Source organism: Sphaerodactylus townsendi, linkage group LG07 (assembly GCF_021028975.2).
Source record: "Sphaerodactylus townsendi isolate TG3544 linkage group LG07, MPM_Stown_v2.3, whole genome shotgun sequence".
NCBI classification, from domain to species: Eukaryota; Metazoa; Chordata; class Lepidosauria; order Squamata; family Sphaerodactylidae; genus Sphaerodactylus; species Sphaerodactylus townsendi.
The window spans coordinates 17899165-17926730 of NC_059431.1; the positions used below are offsets into that span (position 1 = coordinate 17899165).

Genomic DNA, 27566 nt, shown 5'->3' on the forward strand with positions numbered 1-27566 from the left:
TAAGTTCTGAATGTCACAAGACATCAATTTAATAACCACTGTAAAGTGAAGACATTTTCTTCTAACAAAAAGAGGTTGATCGTTCTTGTTTGAATGCAGACAGTAGGAGGAGGAAATGCGTTTTTTAAATTATTGATGGACAGCATTTTGCTAGACTACGGCGTGCCCAGAAGATCTCGACTAGGGTTTGCAGCGCTGGACGAAGCGTGGATAGAGACACACATCCCGAATGTGGTGCCTGTTCAGAATCCAGGTCAGAAACCTTTCCAAGCCCAGACCGTAGCCTCCGTGAGGGCAGGTGCCAAACTTACGCTGGGAAGCCAAAGGTAAGAGAGAAACACGGTTAGAGATGGAAGAAGAAGAAGTAGTAGATAGACAGACAAGCCTTTATTGGCATTCCAAAATACAATAAAACAATTGTCCATAAAAGACAGATAGATGCAACAACCATTCAGAGTCTTATCAATAGTTTAGTCCAAATGGACTCATCAAAAGTGCCATTCCCATACACCTCTCCACAGACCAGACTGAAGACCCACCAACAGAGCCCAGGCATCACAACAGCATACAGTATCAACACTCCACTGTAAAACACAGAGTTTGTTAGAGTGGCACCTAACACAGAACAAGGGATAGGGGGCGAGGAAATGGGCGAACAATTGATTTGACTCCAATAGGTTGCTCGGCCTTCAGTTGTCACACCATCTGGCAATCAATAACAAAACTACGACATCTCTCAATGAATCACCCACAGGTTATTTGCCTTTGGGTGACCGTGAACCCACAGGTTACTGGCAGAGGTAGGCACTGTAAAAAAGTAGTAGTAGTGGTAATGGTGTTTGGATTTATACTCTGCTTTTCCTCTCTCCTGTAAGGAGTCTCAAAGCGGCGTACAAACTCCTTTCACTACTTTTCCCCACAACAGGCACCTTGTGAGGTAAGTGAGGCTGACAGAGTTCTGAGAGGACTGTGACTGGCCCAAGGTCACCCAGGCTCCATGTAGAGGAGTGGGGAAACAAATCCAGTTCACCAGGTAAGATACCACTGCTCATGTGGAGGGGTGGGGAATCAAACCCAGTTCTTCAGATTAGAGTCCACTGCTCTTAACCACTACACCATGCTGGCTCTCTGAGAATCAGAAGAGCTCAGTATTCCAGCTATTTTGTGGCATGATCCCAATAATGGGCACTTAGACCAGACATAGGAGCAGACCCAAGACCTAAGATGCATCTGGTGCTGGACTATGCAAATTCAGTCACTCCCAATACAGAAACACGGCAGAGTAATTCAGAGAAGCCAGTGGCAGAAGTTAGGCCAAAAGTGCAAAACATGCAGAAACACAGTAGGTGCCTTCTGTTAAGGGTGTTCTCAGAGCCACCAGAGCCAGCGTGGTGTAGCGGTAAAGAGCAGATGGATTCTAATCTGGAGAACCAGGTTTGATTCCCCACTCCTCCACCTGAGGGGCAGAGGCTTATCCGGTGAACCAGATGTGTTTCCACACTCCTACATTCCTGCTGGGTGACCTTGGGCTAGTCACAGTTTTTGGGAACTCTCTCAGCCCCACCTACCTCACAAGGTATCTGTTGTGGGGAGAGGAAGGGAAAGGAGCTTGTAAGCCACCTTGAGTCTCCTTACAGGAGAGAAAGGTGGGGCATAAATCCAAACTCTTCTCCTTCTTTTTCTTTAATTATTAGCCAGCTGATTATTTTATCATTATATAGGAGCACTGAAATTGAACAGCAGCCTAAACATTTGACATACTCGTCACAAGTCATGCACTTCTGAATGACATGGGAGAGGGGGGAGGAATGTGTGTTAATATTATCTCAGCTGTAGTTTTTTGTTCCGCTAGGTGTCCTCTGGTGGATGCGGGTAATCCAGTTCTTCCAAATTAATCAAAACAGTTTGTGGTCAAAATGTTCACTCCTGCTCTTTAGTTAGTCGCTGAGCATGCAGAACCACCGATTGATTGATTGATTGATTGATTGATTGATTGATTGATTGATTGGATAAACCGCTCTACCCCAGAAGGGCTCAGAGCGGTGTACCTATCACTCGCAACAAACAAGCTGTGGTTAGAAAGCATTTCTAAACCTAAGTTGGCATGTTCCTTGTTTTCATCTGCATTTTGCTTTCCAGCCTTGGTGCATTCAAACATAAAAAGCCACCGACACAAATCTTACACACCTGGTCTGTGTACCAGTAGTAAGGTGTGGGGTCAATGCCTTCCCTCTTGTAGCCGGCCAGCAGCTCTTCACTGTCCCAAATACGCATCGAGCCTCCGACGATCTCACCAACGTTGGGCATCAAGACATCAACCTGAGAGAGGCAGGGTGGAATAAAATCATGAGTTTAGTGAGCAGAGGAAGCCGTTTCCGGTTATAAAACTCTATCTAAAACCTGATGCATAGGTGTCAAACTCGAGGCCCTCCAGATGTTATGGACAACAGTTCCCATTATCCCCTGCCAGCACACTGCTGGCAGTGGATGATGGGAACTGTCGTCCATAACATCTGGAGGGCTGTAAATTTGACACCTATGACCAATGCAATGCTGAAAGTTTTTGGCCTCATGCAATCCATGTTAGCTGGGCAACTGAGAATATGAACAGGTACAACTGTCAGAAAAAGGGCTTCTGATCAGAGAGTTACTAGCAGCAACACCCATCATCGGTGCCATTTGCACATTATGTAAGCAAGGTCAGGCAAACTGAATGTGGACTGTGTGAACAGACCCATGGAGAGGCAACCTAAAGAACACACCTGCTTTTTGGTGAAGCCACATCTAATCTGCACAAGACATAAAATAAAGCAGGAGGATTCTCAATCGTTGACTTCCTGCTAAAGGGGTGTGAATATAGGATGTGGGCAATGTATTTCTGATTGAGAATATTAAGCAGTCTTCTCCCCAGGGGGCTCCTATTGCTACATGTATGTTCTGAACAGAAGGGAGCATTTCATGATGCCAAAACTCTCAGTTCAAACCAGCTCAATCTACCCACTTCCTGATTCTGCAGAATGTGTGGATGTGCCCAACAGGCGAGGAGGAATCAAGAGGCACTTGCATAAATTGACTCTTACAGAGAAGCACTAAAGCCCATCTCAAAATATCCAGGGATGTTTTGAACTTCCGAATCTAGCTGCTTACCTTGGTTACAGACATTGGTCAATCAGTTCCCATCCTCCGTGCTCACGCCTGCTTGTGTAATGCAACTAGAAATTCTATTATTGGGGCAGGGAGACACACACTAAAATCCCTTTAGAGCTTCCTATATTTTGCAAGTGCCACTTTCAAGGGATATACACTGACCGATTCAGTCAGGCGAGAATCCTCAGGACAGCGCTGCATATAGAAGGACTTAATCTCAGTGGGGAATCGACACAACAGGATCGGCTCGTTGATGGCATCTGTCATGCGTCTCTCTGGAGCCTCAGGGATGTCCTGCGATTGAGAACAAGGCCTATGAATTGATCTCCCCCCATGGAGGGGAATGGTCTCTCCCACCCACACCAAGCCCTTCCTTAAAGCAACGTGACCCTTAAACCACACCAAGCTCAGTTCATCCGCAAAGACAGCAACGGGGGTGTCTACTCTTCGGAGTAGACAGCCCCTTTTCGGACAACAGTCCCATGCTGTCAAATGCTCCCTGAACCCCAAATGTTCTCAAGTGCGTGGCAGGCAACCTTGTCAACTGAGTCATGGCAATATCAGCGCAGCAAAGGAGGAACGAAGGCCATTTGCTTTTCAGCCATGTGGGAGATAGGTTCTGTACACATCGTCAAAGGCAGGCACACACAGGACCCAGTGGGGCTAACATTTACCTCAGGAAATTTCTGTTCTGACTTTTTGTCACCAATGTATCCAAACAGAAGATGCTGCAAGGGCACAAATGCGTATGCGATTTAGATCGCGGATACACTGCTGGGTGGTGCTGGTGTTTAAACCTTCCTCTCCCACCATGGCTGCTGCAACGCCTTGTCCCCGCCGTCCCCCCCTCACCCCCCATGCATTCAGCTGCATTACAGTCTGGCTGCAGAAACCCAAATGCCACTCAGACCTCTCTAGCAGCTGCCACCAACACCTTACTTCTCCGAATTCGTAATAGGTGCTGTCTTCCTTCTTCACGTCGTGCTCCTTCAGCCACACAATGGCATCTGCATAGTTCATTCGCCTGAAGGGTCGCTTGGGGGGCTGAAATTCCTGCATTGAGAGAGAGGCCGACGGATGAGGCTGTAGCCTTCTCAGCATCAGTTATTTGCCCGTTTCTAATGCTGTTGGAAAGTAGGGTGTTTTTTTCCTGGCTTACAATAAAAAGAACAATCTATCTGATCAACATCTGTATAACTGGCACAAAAAGATGGTCTCTCTATTAGAGAAAAGATTATTCAGTGACCAGAGTTGGAAATAAATATTGCATTGCATTTACCAGTTGGATTTCTGTCTGCTGTCTATAGATATGTATCACTGAGTCCTTCTCCATGGATGAAATAAAATTATGAAGAAGGGTCACATGACCACAGTAAATACCCCAATCAAGTGCCTCATCAAGATTCACTGGAACCAAAGAAGCACGTCACACACCTAAGACGGAGGTTGCACTAAACCAATATATGTATATGTAACTTGCTTTTTAACAAATTCTAGCACAACAATTCATATGGAACAAGTTTATGGGCATTCGATAATTAATAGACCATAACCATGGTTTAACTAACTGAAAAATAAATCAGAGAGACTGACTGAGATTGATTCTATAAAACGTTACTAAAATGGATATGATTTTGATTCTATGAAAAAACTGTAAATGGATGTTTACTGCTCCTATATAGGAAAATACTGAAGACATGATTTATTTTTCAGTTAAACCATGGTTATGGTCTACTAATTATCGAATGCCTATAAACTTGTTCCATATGAATTGTTGTGCTAGAATTTGTTAAAAAGCAAGTTACATATACATATATTGGTTCAGTGCAACCTCCGTCTTAGGTGTGTGACGCGCTTCTTTGGTTCCATTGTATTACGTCACCAAGATTCACAACATCCCCCATAATCCTTTGCAAAGTAATGGGGTTTTGTGGAAGAGGGACTGGGGTTCGTGCGAGAAGGTTTCCCTGAAGATACTGACTCAGCAAAGCAGTACTGCCATGCTGGGAATAGATGCTACAGCCTTGGCCTCTTGAGGCAGTCAAAGCAGTTGAAAGGAACTAAGAACATTTAGTTTTCTTTCACTTACTGGGTGCAGCTCGTACACCAAAGCTGACACGGGCGATTTCAAGACTCGGTCCACTACGTCGCAGACAAGATCCTCCAAACGGTCCAAGAGGTCTTCGTAGGTGATGAAAGGGCATTCAGCTTCAATGTGTGTGTATCTGCAGGACAAAATGCAGGGCCTTTAAATCAAGCAGAATGAGGACATGGCATATACTTCTGCCAAACCTCCCTTTCTTAGCTGTGAGACAGCTTTGCAGGAAAATCTGCAGAAGATACTAGTCCACATTATTTTATACTGGACCATTAGAACTAACAAGTTAGATGCAGCACGGTTTCACGGTTAGAAATCAGATGAGGATGTGGGAGACCAAGGTTCAAATCCTGACTGCCATGGAAGCTTGCTGGAAGAGCTAGGATCAGTCACACACGCAAACTAATTTATCTCACAGGGTTTTTGTCCTCACAAAAATGGAGGCGGGGAGAACAATGGCTGATTCTGCACGGGCCAAAAACAGCAGTGTGAAAACGGTGTGAAAACAGTACAAACCCTTTTACACAGTTTTAAACCCTTTTACACCATTTTCACACTGTTTTCACACTGCTGTTTTTGGCCCATGCGGAATCAGTCAATGTATGCTACTTAGGCTCCCCACCAAGGAGAAAGACAGACCATAAATAAGGTATAAATAAGGGGATTCCTAAATCTGTCCTTTTGTTCTCCAAAGCCTGTAAGACACAGATCATCTTCTGGGAGAAAGGCAGAGTATCAATAAGGTTAAAAAAATTAAAAGCCAAACAGGTTTTCTTGCTCAGTCTTTTTCAATCCTCCTGAATACTACAGCCCTGCTCCACAAGACATTTGTCAGTGTAGATCCCATCAATCCCAGCAGAGCTATTTTTTCTTCCCTTTCTGAAAAGCAGGAAAACTGGTTGGATACAGCCAGAGGTCGAGCAGACCCTAGTTCTGCAATCACAGCGCCACAACAAGCCACTGATGCTGAATATTGCCTGTTCAGACTGGCAGCCCCTCTCCTGGGTCTCAAGGAGGTGTCTCTCACATCACCTACTTCCTGTTCCTTTTAGCTGGGGGTGTTGGGTATTGAATGTGGAACATGCTGCATACAGAGCAGACAATCTACAGCTGAGTCAAAGGACCTCCCCTGCAAGATTAAGCCTCAAAGCCTTCCAAAGCCAGGGAAAAGTCAACACTGAAAACACTGTCTCTCCTAACTACGTCCTGGCTGCCGCTTTGTGCTGCACTACACAAGACATGTCATCTCCCCAAAGCTTACTCAGCCAGGTGTCTGCGGGTGCGAGACTGCTCTGCTCGATATGACTGAGCGATGCAAAACGAGTCTCCCAAAGAAGGAATGCAGGTCTCCAGGTACAGCTGGGACGACTGCGTCAAATACGCCTCTTCCCCAAAGTAGTCCAGTTTGAAGAGAGTCGAGCCTCCTTCTACCTGTGTTTGGACCAGTGTTGGTGGGGTGACCTAGAAAAGGAAAACTGATGTTATACATTTGTCATAAAAATTAATCTCCAAGGAACCAATCTATCATGTGTTATTTTACAGTATAGAATGCAATGAAAGCTTCTTCTGAAATACACACACACACACGGTTTTTATGATTGTCTTATATGTTGTTTCTAATTTTGTAAATCGCCCTGAGACCTCCATATAGGACAGACTATAAATTCTCTCATATATATAAATAAATTCATTCATTCATTCATTCATCCATTCATTCATTCATTCATTCATTCATTCATTCTCTCTCTCTCACATACACACACACACACACACGAGAGAGAGAGATAATTTATAGTCTGCCCAATATGGAAGTCTCAGGGCGATTTACAAAATTAGAACCAACATATAAGACAATCATAAAAACCATAATATTACCCTCCCACATACCCCCCCCCCCAAAACCCGGAAGCCTCCTGATGGGGCATCAAGAGGGTTAAAGGCCAAAAGCCTGAATGAATAGGAAGGTCTTCACCAGAACTGAAACACACGCAAACAAACACACAGATAAATAAAACTTTACTGAAAATATATGTATATGTTTAGCTCTTGCAGAGTTGTAGAATGCACTGTAGAGGTGCTGAATTTGGCAGGTAGTGCATGATTCAATACTGCAAGTGTAAGAATCTTAAGTTTCCTTTTTAAAAACAAATATCTAACCATCAAGGCTGCACACAATAACTCAGAAACTGTCTGGACAGTTTGAAAAAGCATCTAATGCTTGATAAACCTGTATACTGAACACAGAATAAATGCAGAGCTGTCCAGGCATTAAAGTTTATTTATTTATTGGATTTATGAGCCTGCCCTTTCTCTCCAACTATACCATTTAACCCAGCTCTTCAAATCCTTCAGTTTTCCAACACCCTAAGACCAACAGATAGACCAATCTGAGGGAGGTAACATACCACGGCAAAAAGGTCATAAGGGGATTCCTAAATCTGCCCTTCTGACAGACCTGGCAGAACATCTATGTCTTACAGGCTTTGGAGAGCAGAAGTAAAGCCCAATCCACAAATGGCAGGTATCCCCCACAGGACTTTCAAGTGGAAAAAAGCACAAAACCCCCCTGGGCTACCTGAAAGCCCTCCATAGAACTAAATGGAGTTATGTCACCCTTTGGGCTGGCATTAAGTCTGAGGCCCCGGTCGCTGCGTTCCTGGTCCTAAAGAATTGGCTCCACCCCCAGGAACACGCTGCCTTACTCCCCGCCCCCGGCACCAGTGTCCAATGAGATGTCAACATTCCACCGTGGCGGCACCCACTTCTTTGTTTTGCTGCTGTGAAGCTAAGGGATGCCCCTTTCAGCAGTGGTGGGGGCAAACACACTGGCCGATTCACCCTCTCCATAGAATTGGGCCGCAAATCCTGCAAGTGCACTGGTCTCATTTGAAAGACCATATAATAATAATAATAATAATAATAATAATAATAATAATAATAAGAAGAAGAAGAAGAAGAAGAAGAAGAAGAAGAAGAAGAAGAAGAAGAAGAAGAGGAGGAGGAGGAGGAGAAGGAGAAGAGTTTGGATTTATATCCCCCCTTTATCTCCTGTAGGAGACTCAAAGGGGCTTACAATCTCCTTGCCCTTCCCCCTTCACAACAAACACCCTGTGAGGTAGGTGGGGCTGAGAGAGCTCCGAGAAGCTGTGACTAGCCCAAGGTCACCCAGCTGGTGTGTGGGGGAGTGCACAGGCTAATCTGAATTCCCCAGATAAGCCTCCACAGCTCAGGTGGCAGAGCTGGGAGTCAAACCCGGTTCCTCCAGATTAGATACACGAGCTCTTAACCTCCTATGCCACTGCTGCTCCCTGATCTGATATTCAGCCTGGAGCCAGTGCAGCTGACAAGAGCACTGGCTGGATATGCACCCTCTGTGGTGTTCCTGGGAGGACCTGTATAGTGACATTCTGGTCCAGCTGAGGCTTCTGGAGTAGCCTCAAGGGTAGGCCCTGAGTAAAGCAAGTTACAGTAGTCTAGTCTGGATGTAAAAAGGAACAATTTGAGGAATAATTAAGTACTTATTTACAACTTACAGATAATGTATAGAACTCACAAGTTGGAAATTGGATTCAGAAGTACTGTCAAAAAGGTTTAATGAACAGCAAGGCAAATGTCCTCCAAAATCCCCCACTAGTCTGTCTGTGACGAACACAATGGTGCAGAAAATGCTACATAATTGATTATACCCATTCCACTTGGTTCAGATTAGCATAGTGATGAGGGACAGAGAGCAGGTCTGTCTTAGCACAGGGCACACCCACCTCTACAGATCTGAAGATGGTTTTCCAACAGACAGCAAATGTATTTTTTTTAAGGAGCAGAAGATGAACAACCTCTGGGGTGCAGAAGCGACTTTTACACGCACTTACTTCAAAATAGCCCCGGTCGAAGAAGTGGTCCCGGAAGCACTGGACGACCGTGGAGCGCACCTTCAAGATTTTGGTCAGGGTGTCCCCACGAATCATCATGTGCCGGTTGTTCAGCTGCACGTCCACATCCGACTCTTCGTTGAGCAAGTTATCAACTCCGCCGGCCGGAGCCAGGCCCACGAGCTCCCAGTAATCGCAGGACAGCTCATGACCTCCGGGAGCCTGTGGGGTTTTAGTGGGAGAAGAAGAAGAAGAAGAAGAAGAAGAGTTTGGATTCATATCCCCCCTTTCTCTCCTGCAGGAGACTCAAAGGGGCTTACAATCTCCTTATTGTTTGGGTTATAAACCTTCCTCGGAGGCCAGGCCTGTCGAAAATCTCCTGTGGAATCATTTTGTTTTAACCGCAGTTCGATTAATTGGAAATAAAAGACCAACATTTTGTGTTTTAGTCACACAAGTAGGATAAAGCAAGGTTTGGAAAATTTTAAGCAAGTGAAATCCTAGTATCTTTTGTCCGCCCTCTCCCACACCCAACACAGATCAGGGAATGTTTACTTTAGCTGAAGTCATTTTTTCCACCAGCTCTGCTCACAAAGTCTGTCTACTGTCTATTCAAAGTCAGCTTGTGAAGAGTGACTGGGTACAACATATTTCAAATCAGCCTCTTCAGATCCATCCTGTTCCCTGCTTTGAAGACATAAGAAGAGAATGACAGAAATACAACGGATGGAAGAGAAAAGAAGAGGAGGGTCAGATCAAATCTGGAGAACAAGAACAGTCACGTTTGTTCTGCAACGTTCTCCGGGGAAGCGGCATTCTCACCTGACAGATATGCAGTATATTCTATGAGGTTCGTTCTGGAAGAGAATGCAGTCCAGCATGTCCTGCAAATACACACACGCAAAGACACCCTCGGTCTTGTGGCACTTCACTTTAAAACCAATGTTCCCCAGCTGCGCTGTACATCAAGCCTGCTGCAGATATGAATCAAAGGAGATCTGATAAGGATGGTTTGTTCTCAAAGCTTTCTCTATTTACATAAAGTCTCTTTTTTGTTTCTGTTGACCTCCAGTAGAATGTTCTTCCTGGCCCTATATAACTTCAGGTGTCATCTGCACTATAGCCTATTGCATACATTTCTTTGGCATTTTGCAACAGGAAGCAGGAAGGAAATATTGCAGGGAACAAGCACAGTGGATCCCAGTCATATTTTACAAAGGGGAAAACAACACAGTAGCCATAGCAATAAATGACCAGGAAGTACCTTGCAGGTTTGTTAGCCTGATGTTTATGTTCTTCATCCTGACGTTCTTTAAATATACTTCATTGCATGGCTTTGAAAGACTGGCCTGATGCCAACCCACTTCTCCAGTGTCAAGTGAAAGAAAGGAGGAAAACTGAGACCCTGGAGCAGAACAGAATGCATAATGAAGATAGTCAATAGGGTGCTGTGTGGTTTCCAGGCTGTATGGCGTGTTCTGGCAACATTCTCTCCACGACGTTTTAGCCTGCATCTGTGTGGCATCTTCTGAAGATGCCAGCCACAGATCTGGCAGAATACTACTAAGTATGACCCTTGATCAGCTCCACAACTTTCGTATTCGACGTGAAAGCCGACAATACATTGAACATCTCTACGAGGGAGAATTGTTCCAAGATCCTCTGAAGATGCCAATACACAGATGCAAGCGAAGCGTCAGGAGGCTGCTGCTAGAACCTGCGACCATACAGCCCGGAAACCACACAGCACCCAAATTGATTCCGGCGGTGAAGCACCGACAATACATTGAACATCTCTACAGGGAAAATTGTTCCAAGATCCTCTGAAGATGCCAGCCACAGATGCAGGCGAAACGTCAGGAGAGAATGCTGGGAACTGCGACGCCTGGAAACCACACAGCACCCAAGTGGTTTAAGTCCGTGAAAGCCTTCGACAATACATTGAACATCTCTACGGGGAGAAATTGTTCCAAGATCCTCTGAAGATGCCAGCCACAGATGCAGGCGAAACGTCAGGAGAGACTGCTGCTAGAACACGGCCATACAGCCCGGAAACCACACAGCACCCAAGTGATTCCGGCCGTGAAAGCCTTCGACAATACATTGAACATCTCTACGGGGAGAAATTGTTCCAAGATCCTCTGAAGATGCCAGCCACAGATGCAAGCGAAACGTCAGGAGAGAATGCTGCTAGAACACGGCCATAAAGCCCGGAAACCACACAGCACCCAAGTGATTCTGGCCATGAAAGCCTTCGACAATACATTGAATAGTCAATATTCTGTGCATTTTGGGTAGCCTTTAAGTGAAGCAGGATTTATCTGCAATAGTTTTGAATCCATTTAGATTGGCTCTTGTACAAGTTCCATTAATCTTTCAATCAAAACATTGGGACAAACTAGATGTAACAGCATTCACAATTCTGACCTATGGATGCTGTCGCCATTTTAGAGTGTGCATCTCAGCTGTGTATGGCTACATAGGAAACCATTTGTACTTCACGAAACCTCTTAAAACTGGCATTATTCTGGCAGGGGTTGATGGGAACCATAGTGCAAAAACATCTGGAGTGCCAGAGTTGGACACCCCTGCCTTAAAAGAACAAAAGGCAAGATGTGTCAATTCAGATGCCGAGGAAGAATTGTTCAAAAATGTAGTCTAACCCCTAAACATGTTGTTGCCAGCCTTCCCAGGAGCTTCTGCACTGAATGGCTTCATTACTTCTCACCTGAATGTTGGAATATCTCTAGCAGTTGCCAGCATGCTGGCAGCTTCTGCACTTGAAGGACTTAATTACTTCTCACCCGGATGTTGGAATGTTTCTAGGCAAGTTGCCAGCACACCGGGAACTTCTGCAGTGAACGGCTTTATTACTTTTCACCCAGAGGCTGGAATATTTCTAGGACAACACTTCACGTGGCTTCGAAGCTGAATATAAGGGACCATTTATTATGTAAGTGTTTTAAAACTTTGATACTGACAACAACATTTGGGCGTTTCCTTACCCGAATCTTGAGCGGCCAGGTCAGCGTTCCGGCGCCAACCCGGCTTGGCAGCTAGGACGTCTGCGGACGGTCCTGGAAAAAAAAGCGGGCAGCGGTGTATGACGCCCGGCCTGGCCAACCGAGCGTAATCGGCCTCCGGCGTCGCCCGAGGCCTGAGACCATGGCCCTGTAGCGCCTGCTCCAGCGGCGCGGGGCGAAGTAATCTGAACACCGTGACAGCAACCGAGGGTCATGAATGCCGAGGTGGGGAATCTGAAGCTGCTGCGTTTTGCTTTCGGCAGCGGCTTCAAGCGGAGTTCTAACAAAAAAATTAACTCCCGGCTCTGGGAAGCCTTTAATAGCGGCCGATGCGTAGCGAGGCGGCCTTGACTGCAATACGCTCGCCCTATCGCGAAATGGTTAGCTGGAGGCGAAGCGTTTTACTGTCTCAAGGGCATATCCCATTCGGAAAGCGACTAAGGTGGTCCACAGCTGGAAGGTTTACAAGTTTGCGTGCAGAGATTATCTGTTGTGACACGTAGCGCTTTCTGATGTCTTATTGTTGATTTATAGCACCTTTGCACTGTTGAACTTTTCTGCTTTATTAAATCACTGAAGTTTAAATTTCTGAGCCGCCCTTCAACTGTCCCAATGCATGTCAAATGCTATACCTTGTCTGGATACTGGTATGGTTATAGTAAAGACTAGGGTGTGGCTTGCTTTTATCAATCTCCAGTTCAATTTAAATTATAATCCCCAAGGCCTAACCCCCTTGATCTTTTCAGATGCGTGGTTCAGAGCAGTTAGAGGTCAGCTGACAAGAAATTTCCGTTCTGTCAATGAAGCATGAGCAGGCAAAGCAAGCTCTAAAGCAAAACGGATATTGACTGGCAGGCAGACCTAGGCCCTGTCCAAACAGCAACTGTATAGTGGGTTGCAGTCGGGATAAAGTAACCCATTTTCCTGTTTTTGCATTCGCATGCATCCGTGCAGGCAGCAATTGGAGCCCACAGAAACAATCTGGGTTGCTGTTGCGTCTTCGCACGAAGCGCGTCTATTTTTTAAAAATTTACTTCCCACCGATGAGTAGCTACACATGCATGCACAAATGAATCCCCACAGCCATGCTGAAGTCCCACAATATGACCATCTGCCCCTGCGTAGCTACGCAGATATAAGCTGTGATTTTTTTAAAAAGGAAAATGGATGCAAATAAAGCGCCTCCTGTCTGGCCGCTCACTCACTCGCGGCTGCAACCTGGGATTTTTGAAAAGAATCACAAATAGCACAATTCCTAAACATACCCAGTTTGGGGGACGTGGCGAAACAGGCTTGCTTTATGGCTGGCAGGCCCTATTTCGCGCTCTGCACTCTCCCAGGGGTTATCAACTTTCCCTTGGGGGAGGGCATGCTGCCACCACTTGATCTTTTGAGGACTGCCCACTGGGAAAGACCAGGATTTCCCAGCTTCCTCTCCCGGTTACAAGGCCTCTGCCTCAGTTTCTTAATCACATAGCGCCGTGGTGGCGAACCTTTGGCACTCCAGATGTTATGGACTACAAGTCCCATCAGCCCCTCCCAGCTGGGAGGGGCTGAGTGAGCAACAGTCCTGCTGATCTCAGGGCCCCCCCAGGCCGGGGGGGGGGGGGCATACATGGCACAGAGACTTTTTTGTATGGAGTTTGAAAAATAAGTGTTATTAACGAAAACAATCATAAAGAACTCTCTGGCAGCGGACTGGCGAGATAACACAAGGAAAAACAAATAAAAGGAGACAAACCACAAATCCCTTTCCTTTCTCTAACATGCACCCTGCCTATTAGATGTTCAAAGCAGGGGTGGAGTCCTCAGCAAACAGTTACCCTCCGCAGTGACTCACATCTCTAGGCTGAGCACACGGCCTGGAAATATGGCCACTGCCTCAAGCCCATCTCTCTTAACAACAAAGACCAGCAGACAGCCAGAGAACCAAAGAACCTTCTACCAGGTTTCTGCCTGCTTTTTATAATACCACCCCTTTTGGTGCCCTCTACTGGTGTTGCCAGGCACACTGCATTTTCTGCCCTCCAATCTGAGTCCTCCAGATCTCTGGTGCCTGGTTGGAGAGGGGGGTGGGGGGAGAAAAGGAAGGGGGAAAGCCATTTCTCTACAGGGGAAATAACATGGGGCAGATTCATTTTAGCTGCGGGATCATGCCAAAATCCCATGGAACACTGTCCTACACCCGTGTTTATTGGCCTATGTGGTTACCAGCTTTTCTACCTCCTGAAAATGCAAGATATGTAGTCTCCCCTGATACCTACCTTTTTCATTTGGAGACTTGTAGCCACAGGAAGGCATTGGCCCTTGCTAGATGCCAAATACTCCCATCTTACAGTTCTGCATAAAATCTACAGAAAGACTTCCGTGAAGAATAGGGTATGTTCCTGTGATTTGGGGGAAATTGAAAGTGTGGAACATGTTTTACTTTTCTGCCCATTTTAAGTTTATTGCTCCCCTTCTTAACAGATATCCTAGTCACTTGGATTTGGTGTATTTCAAGATGTTATCTATGGATAAAAACCCACTGCGAAGTTCTGCACTGTAACTAGAAATTTTTATCAGATACTGTTGGGTTAAGATTTAAATATACATATTGGGATTTAAAATCTTTTCATACTTTTGTATTTATAATTTACCCTTATGAACTTATGAATTTGTATATGGAAAATATGTTTAGGTTTATGGGTTATTAATGTTTAGGGAATCTGAGAAGTTTATGCTGGTCTTTGACTATATAAGAGCAAAGATTAATTGACTAGGGTCTCATTTTACAAACCTAATGGGATGGTTCTCAGATCAATAATTAAATAAGAATTCAGGAAAACAAATTCCACGAGGACAGGTTGAAAGGAACAAGCATATGTTCAGCTGGAGAAGAGAAGACGCAGGGGAGACATGATTAAACCGTTTAAATACTGAAGGGTTGTCAAATGAAAGAGAATATAGGTGTGTTCTCTGCATTTCTAGAGGGCAGGACTATATCTAACATGCTTCATGTGCAGGAGAGAAGAGATACAGGTGGAACATTTCTACGTTGTAACGGTAGATTCCTGGTGAGACCAATAATCAAGCTTCTTCCTTTTGGGTTCTCAGGAGGAAGTAATTTATGGGACACACTTAATTACCATATATACTTGTGTATAAGTCGACTTTTTTGGCACATTTTTTATGCTGAAGAAGCCCCCCTTGTCTTATATTCGGGTCTTATATTCAAGTATATACGGTATTTATATATAACTGTATGTGCTATAGCTGAAGCTCTATTTGTGTAACCCAGGGTCCATTGGGCGGAGCTAAAGAGGACAGATTTTACATATAAGCAAGATAAGGCTCCATTTCTGCAGAATTGTTAAGAGGGCTGTAGCTGCATCAACAGGGCCACAGGACACAGCTAGAGAACTGTAAAGGACTGCGGGACCTGCTTTGCATAGCGGGCTAGAACTAATATCGTTGATTATTGTTTCTGTATTGGGTTTGCCATATTTCATTGTTATATTGCACACTATTGTTTATGAAACAGAAAACAGATTTAAAGTTTCTTTTGTTGTAAGTCTGGTGAATGTTAAAGGTCACAAGGTGGGATCACACTGTCAAAGACTTGAACTCCTTTTCCATTTCTGATAATATCCCTCTTAAAATCTAAGTTGGGTTACATTTGGACATACAGATGATGAGGAGTCGTCCAGTTTTGAAGGATTTTAACTCTTGTGTTTTAGTTTGGTTGCTGATTGAGCTAAGGTTTTTGTACTTTTAAAGTTATTGTTGATACCATATTGTTTTTGTTGACCCTCTTTTCCACTTACTGTTTTTCTTTGAAATAAATATTCAAAAACATTTAACCTACTGGTGCCTCAATTAATGTAATTTTATTGGTATCTATTTTTATTTTTGAAATTTACCAGCAGCTGCTGCATTTCCCACCCTAGACCTATACTCGAGTCAATAAGTTTTCCCAGTTTTTTGTGGTAAAATTATGTGCCTCGGCTTATATTCGGGTCGTCTTGTCCTCGAGTATATATGGTAGTTGTCTTTTCTTTGTCATACCACCATTAAAAGCTCTGTTCATAATGAAGGTTTTGGCTAGCAAGGGAGGAGTAAGCAAGGGGATTTTGTCTTTATCTGTCGAATTCTAATATGTTTTATTTATTCGTTTTTTTAAAAAAAGGTAGACCACCTTATCTCTTGAGACTCAAGGAAGCTAACAATGGAACACCAAGGTTTAAGGAAACAAAATATAGCAGTCTATTATCTTTTTTTAAAATATAATTTTTTATTGTATAGAATATTCATACATTTGTTACAATCAATATCTTCATTTCATTTATACATTTTTCCATTTTCTCCCCCCTCCCCCCTTTTCTATTGGTTATTTTATGCAGGCAGCAGGAGATTCATTCTTCTTATTCTCTTATTCCATAGTTCTTTGTTAAATCCGGCTTCTTCCATCCATTTTTCATACACTGTCCATAGTTTCATAATATCTTCCATTTTTTCTTTCCATAATTTATTTTTTGTCAGTCTCTCAAAGATCTCTAACTGTATTTGTTCCCATATATATTCCAGCCATTTTGAAACTGTCCCACTTTTGTATCTTTCCAGCCGCCAACTTTTCGCGTGTGCTGCTATCTATCCGACCAATATTATATTCATTGGTCCCAAACTTCTATTACTCTTATATCATCTATTATTCCCACAATTAATAAATCATTTGTTTACATCAATTTTTACTTTTACTAACTGTTCTACATATTTCAAAATATTTTCCCAAAACTTTTTCACCATTTTACATTCTATCCACATATGAGTATAATATGCTCCTTTTTCTCCACAATGCCAACATTTTGGGCTTAATCCTTTAATCATATAGGCTAGTTGTATTGGGGTTCTGTACCATTTAAGTAAAATCTTTCTTTCTAGTTCCACATATTTTTCAATCTTTAACTTCTTCATACTATCCATAATTCTTTCTATTTTTTCTTCATCTAAAATATTATCTTTGGTTTAAAGTTCTTCTAAAATATTATTTTTGGTTTAAAGTTCTTATCTATAGCAGTCTATTATCAAGATTTTAAAAACATGGAGATTACAGATTGGAAAACACGAAGGTGGATTCTGCACAGCATCAATATAATGTCTCAGGACATTTCAAAAAGATCCATTTTGGCATTTTGTGTTTCCACAGCATGGGAGAACACAAGTGTTATCAGTGAAAATGGATCTTTTTTTCCTCGCCTGCTGCATGTAGCTCTTGTCAGTTTCACAGTGGTGCCTGCCATTTGGTGTGTTGCAGCAGATTTCCCGTGAAGATTGCCCACAGAGGTTACCTCTGTTTGCTGCTCATTTGTTTCCTATTTCTCTGCTCCGCGTCTCGTCTCGTTCTTACGCTGACCGCGTGGGTCGACTACAAGATGGTGCCGAAACCCGGGAATCCTCTAACCTCCACCCTGCTCAACGTCGCCTAGAAGGGGCCGCCATACCGAAGTCCGCTGGATTTTCGGCACATCCAGGGACCACCGCTTCGGTATCAGTCTGATCAAGGGATCGGCGTATCCAGAGATCACGCGTCCTAGGACACTCTCTCACCGACGGAACACCGGTGAGCATGTGAGCTTGCAAAAGCAGGGCTTGCGACAAGCACGCTGACTTAACTGAAAGAAGTAACGTAAAATGCTTAGGGTCCCCGTATAGAGAAGGGAGCTGCGCAAATTCATTGAGTGAGATTTCAGTTTAGTGTCCATGGCAACCAGAGGGGTGGACATTGAATCTTAAGGACCGGGAAAACATCGGGCACACTCTTCAGCATTATTCTTGCAGTATTGGCGTCGATGTCGTTACCATCTGACGTGGAGAAGAATGCCTTGTCGCCATCAGCCTCTGCAGACCTACGCAGTTCCTTGCTGTAGCAGTCAGCTCTCCTTTCGATCTTTCACCTTCACCAACCCCGGAATTTTCTTCTATCCACCAAACTGGACGCCTGTCCTCCTTCTGCCCCCCTCAGCTCCTTCACCCATTTCAAACTCTCCCGCCGCCCAGCCGCCCCCTCCCCTTGTTCCGCCTTCCTTTGCAGAAGCGACTACTCCCTTCCATCAGCGCGACGTAATGGCGCTGTGGTTTCAAAACTCTCGCAGAACGTAGATAAATACGCATCTGCAGAAGAAAATAAACCCTGACGGAAGACGATGCCGATATTCTTGCATTGTCAGCCCGGATTCACTTTAAAAGTAGATATTTTGAGGAGGGATGAAGATAGTTTCCGGTTGGCGAGTACCGCCCCCTCATTATTTGGCAATATCCTTATCGAAGCTCCGCAAAGCAACGCGGGACGCAGGAGTCACTAGTTCTCACGTGAGGAGAAGGCTGGAAGTTAATGCAGAAGTAGAAATCCATCTAATGGTTCCAGATGACCGGAAAACCACGCCGAGGCGTTCTCCGGAGCCCTGCACAATTTGTGCCCATGGGAAAGTGAGTTCCGCCAGCAGTGCTTCAACAGAGCAGCCACCTCTGGCGGCGCCGAGATCATACCAGCTTTATGTAGTTTCGAGGTTATAGCCAATCCCAACGCATCAGATTGCGTCAGCCGCCTGAAGGCCACCCTCACGGTCGCCTCTGAGTGCGCCTATAAGGCGTTACCTATCAAAGTCCCCAATGCCGGCCACGAAGCCAACCCAGAGTTTCTCCTCCATCCGGTAAAAACCCCAAGAGCCCTGGGCGCTGAATTTCCAGAACAAGAGCTCCAGGAAGCGCTCAAGAGGCAGGCAGATAAAGCGAGGAGGCCCAAAACGAGTTTCCTCATGCGCTTTCGTAGATAAACGCTTCCACGGAACGACGTAGAGTAATTCAGCGGGGCTCAGCAAAAATCCCGAACCGTCGGCCACGCTTAAGGCCGCCAGGACATCGGATCCTCCTTCACTGCCAAGCGGGGCTCTTTAAAGCCGTGAGTATTCTCTTCCTTCCTTCCAGGCAGCCCTGATAGACATCGCAGACCAGCGGGGACTCTGACATTTTCTCCAAGGGAAAGGTAGCCCGGCGGGGGGGCCGGTACAACCCCGATGGAGAGAAGGTCCTCCCCGAGGAGGAGAAGCGCCACCGCAAAACCCAAGCAAGCCCAGCCGCGCAAGTGGGCTTCGGTTGGTAAAACGGACTGCCCGCTTAAACTCCCGCCTCTGGCGTCCCTCCTGTTTCAGGACTGGGTGAGGAGAGTACTAGAGCAGACCCAAACGCCAAGGCCCTTGGCACAAACCACCCCCTTCTCGTGGTATCCAGCTGGGATGGACTCAGCCCAAGTCAGACTTTAGAAGCCTTCTGTGGTTTCTGGTCGCACCAATCAGGGCGATATGACGAGTCATCCTTAAGCCTGGGATAATTAATAAAGCGCAGCCAAAGGCTCTTCTGGCGCTGGAATTAGGGATTGTCGCATTATCTTCCCCGGAGTGATCGACTTCACGCTATCAGTGATCATCACTCTTCAGGGTTTAATAGCCGATCTGCATAGGAGTTAAGCCTCTGCCTGAGTTGGTTGCGCTTAGCTGATTCTTTCGTCGGCGCTGCCTCCATGGTTGCCGATCATAATAAAGGCTACGAGCTCCCAGCAACCAACATGGCGCAGCATTTCTATATCGTACCGCCGCAGCGGTGTGAGACGCTTATCGTGAGGAGCCTTGCCAGCCCATACCTGGAGCTCGCCATAGAAGGGTGTAAGTTCAAGGGCCTGGTGGACACCGGCGCTGATATCACGGCCATCAGAGCAGCCAGAGCGGCCCGACCAGTGGTCAATCGAGGCTTCGCTCCAAGCATTATCTGGGGGGTGGGGGGGAGACAAACCGCGAGACGGAGCATCCGCCCGCTCACGGTCGAATAGCCCAGGACCTGCTGCGGCAGCTGCCAGTCCTACCATCGCTCTAGACATCCATGCCGATCTTCTGGGGAGAAGAGGAGACCTCATGAGTTAGGTTAAAACCCATCATGGGTTCAGATGGGTAAAGCTGCCACGGATCATTATTGATTCCAATCGTGCCTTCCGAAGTTATCTTCACTCCATAGGAAATCTGTTTTCCTCTCCCCTCCCCTTTTTCCTTCTGTTTTTTCAATTAGTAAAGGCTGAGGGCCAATTGGCTGACGGGTCTCTGGATTAAAAATTCGGGGCCCAGTTCTGCGATACCGCAGCACCGTCAGGATAGGGCTCGAAGTGGTGGTGGCAAGCAGCGCGATGAGGGTGCCTTTAATAATGAAACCCATTTGGCGAGATGGTTTCCCAGCGCCTGGCAACTTTATCAGTACCACATAATAAAGGCCAGGCCAGATTTAAACCGCCCTTGATAGGAAGGTTTCGGCGTATGGCATTTCTCGGCAAGATAACTCCGTATCAGTACCCTTAGCACCATCCGAAGCTTCCTGCATTAGGGCCGCATTTCATATTACGGTAATTGCACTCCTTTGCAAAGAAACCCCCCCTTCTTTTCTCTTTTCTGTGTGAAGAGGAATTCCGCTTCCCAATCACCCGATTGTCGATACTTCCTTCCCCGGATAATCGATCTCTGGCAGGTGCTTTCCAAAGCCCCCTGTGCCAGTTGACGGGCTAAGCATTCATACCCACAATCCCCCCAGGACTCTGGCTTTTCCTTTCCCCCTCGAGGTTCGGACCCTCGCCTTGACTAATCCTGATGACGCTCTGAAGCCAATTCCCACCAATTGTGGTTGGCTACCTCCTGCCCTCCCTGTCAAACAACCAAAAATATAGGAGCAGGCGGCATTCTGCGGAGCGACGTTAGATTGAAAGCAACCTTCAAGCGCTGCAAAACAAGCCTTCTTCCTTCTTATATTAAATTCAAAAACATCTCCCGCCATCCGCTCTAGAACTGAGCCTGGCGGGACCCTGCCCCCCCCCCCTGGGGAAACCTTTGAAAGGGGGGTGTGCTTCAGTCCCTTTTTCTACAGGTTCCCGTGGATTCCAGTGATTTCCATGCCATTGCGCCAACCCATGGAATACCAGGAGGAAACCAAACCCCATCCCGGAGATGAAACGCATCTCTCCAGAGGATCCCTACCATACCCCAGCAGGAACGCCGTCGCCAACGCCCAAAGACCCGAACACCTGGGGAGACGCCATGGCGACTACCAGCCAGGCTCCCAGCGCCACTGCGCCAGCAAGACCACCCCCGGACACCCGAGAACCCCAGGTGTTGCTCTCTTTGCGATCATCACCCACCAACTCGAAATGACCACCATCCTTGTTCCGTTTCTGCTGCCTCCCAGTCGATGGCTAATCGGCCACCCCCTGGCAAGCTTTCACCAGACCAACATCTGGGAGCAGTTTGCTGCCGCTGCCAACGCCTCATCTTTCTGCCTGGGGCCAGTACCTTCCAGTTGAGTTTGCGAAAGTCTCTGCCTGCTCCTCGCCTGCAAAGCGCTCGGAGACTTCCTAGCGGAGTCTGGGCTAAGCCCCTTCATGAATGCCTCATCTATCAGGTACTCTATGAGTCGCCGACTGAGGACCACGTCGTCCAAACCCTTCCGGCTGGCCTCTCCCTTGTCACCAAGACTGTCGCTAACCCACGAATCTAACACCTCGCCCGCATCACCGGCACAGCCTGAACGGGAACCGACCCGGGCCCATTCGTCGGCCGTCGGCCAAAGTTGGAAACTGCACACACATGGAGGACATTCTTCCCGTGTTCGGAAACATCCTGTGGCTCCCCAGGGGCTGGTTCTGGACCTGCGGGGAGAGGACATTTAACTACATCCCCGCCCGACTCCCTGCCGGAGCGCTCTTTGTTTGCCTCGATTAAGCCTCACCATTGTCCTACCCAGGCTCCACCCCAGGAGCCCGGACGGGCCTTGCCGCCCGCCCAAGCTCAGCTTCTGCCTTTCGACCCCCCTCACCAGCCGGAGCGACCAGCGGTCGCCCTCTCTGAAGCGGAGTTCGTCTCCCTACGCCCAGCTTTCCTAGTGGGAGTCCCGGACTGCGCTTCCTGAAATGCTTCAAGACGATATTGGCCGGCTGAAGCCTGAAATGCCCATTAGTAAGAGATCCATCAACTTCTACCTCCACCGCTCTGGATGCTGCCCTGGCTCTCCGAGCAGCAGGAACTTAGATCCAGCGACCCTGAACAATCGTGCAGCTATTGATTATTTGTTGTTGTTGCATCACCAAGGTTGTGAGAAATGTACATAATATGTGCTGTTTTAATCTTTCTGATAATTCCCAGTTGATCCACATGAAGGTGCCAGTGGAGCTGCAAGAAGTTGTATCTAATCTGAGTGCGTATGGATGTTTTGCCCCATTGGTGGTCAGCCCTCTGGAGCTGGCTGCCGGGAGGATGGTTGAGAGTGCTATTGTACAGCTCTGCATTGGTTTAATTGTATGCCTTGTTATCCGGATCTTGTTTAGTTCAATGCGTGTCTAATATTGCCTGGTAACGATGTAAGAAACCCTCGCATTTCCCTTACCCCGCAAATCCAGAAAGTTCTAATGTTGCACCAAAGCAGCTTGGCTTCAATTTGACCAAACGGTACGGAGGAGACAAGCGCCCCTTTAAATCGCCCCTTAGCGTTTCGGACCCCGCTTTCCTAAAATGTAAAAAAAAAAAAAGGAGGAGATGTAGTAGTGCACTGCCGACCCAGCAGTGCCGTGAGTAGAACGTTAGGAGACGCTAACGGACCTCGCGGCTCTTGCCGGTCGAGCTGATCGCGACCCTCACTCCTCATCCCCCCATGAGAATCCACGAGGTCATGAACTGTCTGGCTCAATCACCGGGCGCCAGGGAACAATGGTCTTGCCCCCAGGTGAGGATTAGGCTCAGACAGCTGTGACGCTTCCTTTCCTCTCAGCACGTAGCCAGATGAGATCATGCATCACATGATGATCTCCCGACCTCCCGCTCTCCCGGAACTCCCCCCAGTCCTCCCTCCTACACGCCCCCAATAGAGTAACAATAAAAGGTGCCAGGAACCGGCAGACGAGAGACTCGCTAGGAACACGGACCTCCGGTCTCCCGCTGCTGGCGATCTCCACCAGATGTTATCTCCGCGTCTCGTCTCGTTCTTACGCTGACCGCGTGGGTCGACTACAGTCTGTTCCTGTAAACTATTATGGAGTACATTTTCCCATCTACACAGGAGATGCGACACTGATTGGTTACTCCAGTTGTATGTTACACTTTTCTATCCAAGCACAGGTAGAACTACTCACATGGGCAGTATGAAGCCACCCTCCAAATTAGAAGAAAAAACCCCCAACTGAAAAGAGACATGACAGAGGATTATAAAAATATACAAAGAGTGGAGAAAGGGGACAATTTTTGAAGCTGATGGGAAGTAGATCCATGAAATGAAAAAAGGCAATACTTATTTACTTAAAAATTAATTTGTGAAATACACTGCCAGTCGATGCTGTGAGGGCAAGAAGAACATAAGAACGAGCCTGCTGGATCAGACCAGAGTCCATCTAGTCTGGCACTCTGCTACTCGCAGTGGCCCACTAGGTGCCTTTGGGAGCTCACATGCAGGAGGTGAAAGCAAGGGCCTTCTGCTGCTGCTCCTGAGCACCTGGTCTGTTAAGGCATTTGCAATCTCAGATCAAGGAGGATCAAGATTGGTAGCCATAGATCGACTTCTCCTCCATAAATCTGGCCAAGCTAACCAGGCTAATGGCCATCACCATCACATGTTGTCTGAAGAAATGTTTCCTTTTATTAGTCCTAATTCCCTTCCCCCCCCCCCCCCGCCCCAGCATTTTCAATGTATGCCCCCTGGTTTTAGTATTGTGAGAAAGAGAGAAAAATTTCTCTGTCAACATTTTCTACCCCATGCATAATTTTATAGACTTCAATTATATCCCCCCTCAGACGTCTCCTCTCCAAACTAAAAGAGTCCCAAACGCTGCAGCCTCTCCTCATAAGGAAGGTGCTCCAATCCCTCAATCATCCTCGTTGCCCTTCTCTGCACTTTTTGTATCTCTTCGATATCCAAGTGCGGTCGCACCACTGCTTTATATAAGGGCATGACAATCTTTACAGTTTTATTATCAATTCCTTTCCTAATCATCCCCAGCATAGAGTTTGCCTTTTTCACCGTCACCATGCATTGAGTTGACATTCCCATGGAACTATCAACTAAGACGCACAAATCCCTTTCCTGGTCTGTGACTGACAGCAAGAAAAAGGAGGAAGACGGGAGGAGAAAGAAGAAGAAGAGCTGGCTTTTATACCCCACTTTTCTCAACTATAAGGAGTCTCAAAGGGGTTTACAAATTCCTTCCTTTCCCCACAAACCAACATAAATTACACTATAAAAGGCTCACAGCGATTGCTGACAACTTTCAGATGAAGTCTTTGTTATAAATATAATACATGTCCAAAACCACAAACAATACAGCAGTACCATAAAGTACCTGAAATACAGACCCTAATAACACTGATAAAATATCCTGTGTACTACACAACAAAGGTCCTGTGTAATACAATGAAAGTCCACTAAGCTAACCGGAACCCAGATGTGTCCCAGTCTCGAACAAACTTCAAGGTTACTGGAACATAAATTCCATATGCCTGAGCTTCCAAATGTTCAAAAGTTTGTTTGAATGGCAATGATTTGAAACTGTGTGATCTGAAAATTCGGGCTGCTGCAAATTTATCCCCAGAGACTTCTACACATATGGGTTCCTGTTAGCTTAGTGCACTTTTACTGTATTACACATGACCTTTGTTCTGTGCTACGCAGGACTTTTATCAGTGTTATCAGGGTCTGTATTTGAGATACCTTGTGGCATGGTTGTACTGTTTGTGGTTTGGGGCACACATTATTCTTATAACAAGGCTTCATCTGAAAGACAGCAATTGCTGCAAGCCTTTTCCAGTGTAATTTCTACTGGGTTGCACTGTGTCCACTGATCCCAATTTAATTCAAATGATGCTTCCTCTCCTCACAGCAGACACCTTGTGAGGTAGGTGGAGCTGAGAGAGTTCAAAGAAAACTGACTAGGCCAGCAGGCTTCATGTGGAGGAGTTGGGAAACCAAACCTGGTTCTCCAAATCAAAGTCTGCCACTCTTAACTACTACATCACGCTGACTGGCTTTAAAAAAAGGATTAGCCAGATTCATGGAGTAGAAATCCATCAATGCCTGCTAGGCGTATTAAGTATGTGGAATCTCTACAGAGCAGCAAACCACAGAATACCAGTGCTGGAAGGCATCATTGAGGAAGGCCTTGGCATCTATGCCTTGTTTGTTTTCCCTCTAGGTCAGTGATGGCGAACCTTTTCGAGACCGAGCGCCCAAACTGCAACCCAAAACCTGCTTATTTATCACAAAGTGCCCACACGGCAATTTAACCTGAATACTGAGGTTTTTGTTTCGAGGCGTGCATTACTAAGGAGTAAGCTTGGTGGTAGTCGGTGGCTTTGCTTTGAAGCAACTGTGCAACTCTTCCAACGGGTGAATCACAACCCTAGGAGGGTTTATTCAGAAGCAAGCCCCATTGCCAGCAACCGAGCTTACTCCCAGGTAAAGGATCGCACTTTAGTTCTTTGTATGAAAATCAGTGGGGTTTAACAGAGCTTTACAGGGTTACCTACACTGCTTCCCCAAAACTAGGTCTTAGGTTTAATGCTAATAATCGAGCCCAGCAGACCAGGTCAGCCTAGATGTGCGGGGGGGGGGGCACTCTGTTTGCATGTGCCCACAGAAAGGGTTCTGAGTGCCACCTCTGGCACCTGTGCCATAGGTTCGCCACCGCTGCTCTATGTCAACTGGTTGGTTGCTGTGTGAAACAGGATACTGGACTAACTGGACCACTGATTTGATTCAGAAGGGCTCTTCCTATTTTGTTAACCAGAATTCACATCATGGCGCAAATTAGGTAAACTGGGCTATCTTATAGTCCGTTAACCTGACAGGGAAACTCGGACTAACAAGACTGTACCTTCAGAGCTGTTTTGAATGGCTTCTCCTTCGTCCCGTCTCCTGTGGAGTCACATCCTTCTCGGTCTGAGACGTACACCTCTCCTGTAAAAGCACACAGTGATTTTCACTGCTGTTTTGTGTATACAGGCGTATGTACTCACGGGCAGCTCAAGTCAGATAAAACTGAAACCTGATTTTCTGGAAGGTTTCAGCTTCCAAATAAGCAGACTGTTAGAAACGAAGGGGAAGCGAGTCTGCTCCTCTCTGCTTTGGTGGTGACTTTTTAAGCAGTGGATGCTGGAAGCCTTATCAGAATTCATAGAAACAGACAAGCGAAGACAAGGAGTTTGCAGGGGACGGTCTTATTGCAGTAGGGGCAGAAAATTTGAGGAAAACCACCATTCCTCCCTTTCCCACATGCAGCCATAGACACACCCCTATGTCTTTGCAGGTGGAACATCTCCCCCCCCCCCCCCATACACACACTGGTTGTCAAAGGGCCAACCAAGTTGCAATAGAAGCATAACGTGAAGATCGCAGGAGTCTTTGGAGAGTCCTGTCTTCCTATCTCACCCCATCTCCATTGGCCTCCAGCCCGCATTGAATCCGCTCTCACCTCCTTCAAAATCTCTTGCATCCTCCTACCCCAGAACTGACCATGGAAGTAGCAGGCAGGGAAAAACGTGGCCAGAATCACCACTGCAAATCCCCGCCCCCCTCTCCCCAGCAGTCTTGACAATACTCCTTTGCCTCTTTCCAAGGAGATTTATCCGGACGACAGAGAATCAAATTCCTGATTCCGACAGTGGTGTGAAAACGGTGTGAAAACAGTATAAACCCTTCTACACCGTTTTAAACCCTTTTACACCGTTTTCACGCTGCTGTTTTTGGTCCATGCGGAATCAGCCAAAGGGCAGATCCAAAGAAGTTCTGATTTTGGAACAGCTGCTACTTATACCCAGACTGCTTTTGTTTCTGGGTAGCGCGAATGGAAGAGGAGGGGGGGAGGGGGGTCTTTTCGAGCAGACGCAGGCTTGGAAAAATCCGGGAGCACAATCGTGGCTAAGAAGGCCATCCTTACCCCGCCCGTTTGCAACAACCCGCGTGCAGTGCAGAAGACGGACGCAATTCCGCCCCCCGCCCCCCCGGCTGTACAGCCCCATGAGCCCCAGTGAAGCATACACGGGAACACAACCCCCTTCCCCATGCCTAAAAGGGCTCCCGGCCCCAGATCCCCAAGGAGGCCGGCAGGGCAACCCCCCGGGCCTGCCTTTCCCCTTGCAAGCTCACCCAAGGCCAGCCTCTCCGCCTTCTCAATCACCACCGCAGACATGGTTGCTCTACAGGGCCGGGGACCAGAGGTCGGTGCTCCTCTCCGGGCTGCTCCTTCCCCTCTACAGCGACACCCCCGAGGAATCACGCCTTGCACCAGCCGGATTGCATCAGGCACGAGCAGCCTGACCCGCCGCAAAGCGAGGCTGATCCCGCCCCCTGCACGCCTCTTGCATGCGAAGGAGGAAGTCTTGC

At 46.7% G+C, this 27566-nt stretch overlaps 1 protein-coding gene across 1 annotated transcript; it reads right to left on the bottom strand.

The window, feature by feature from the left end:
• Positions 1-27457, bottom strand: NARS1 (asparaginyl-tRNA synthetase 1). Its single transcript, XM_048504333.1, has 16 exons — positions 27330-27457; positions 26059-26141; positions 22020-22144; positions 21610-21780; positions 21190-21385; positions 20299-20405; positions 18835-19049; positions 12120-12191; positions 10479-10519; positions 9115-9408; positions 6507-6706; positions 5237-5372; positions 4087-4200; positions 3310-3441; positions 2188-2319; positions 1-312 (listed from the first exon to the last, which is right to left on the bottom strand). The coding sequence occupies exons 1-16, from the start codon at positions 27370-27372 to the stop codon at positions 181-183; spliced, it is 2193 nt and encodes a 730-aa protein (XP_048360290.1). The 5' UTR covers positions 27373-27457; the 3' UTR covers positions 1-180.
• Positions 27458-27566: the final 109 nt, after the last annotated feature.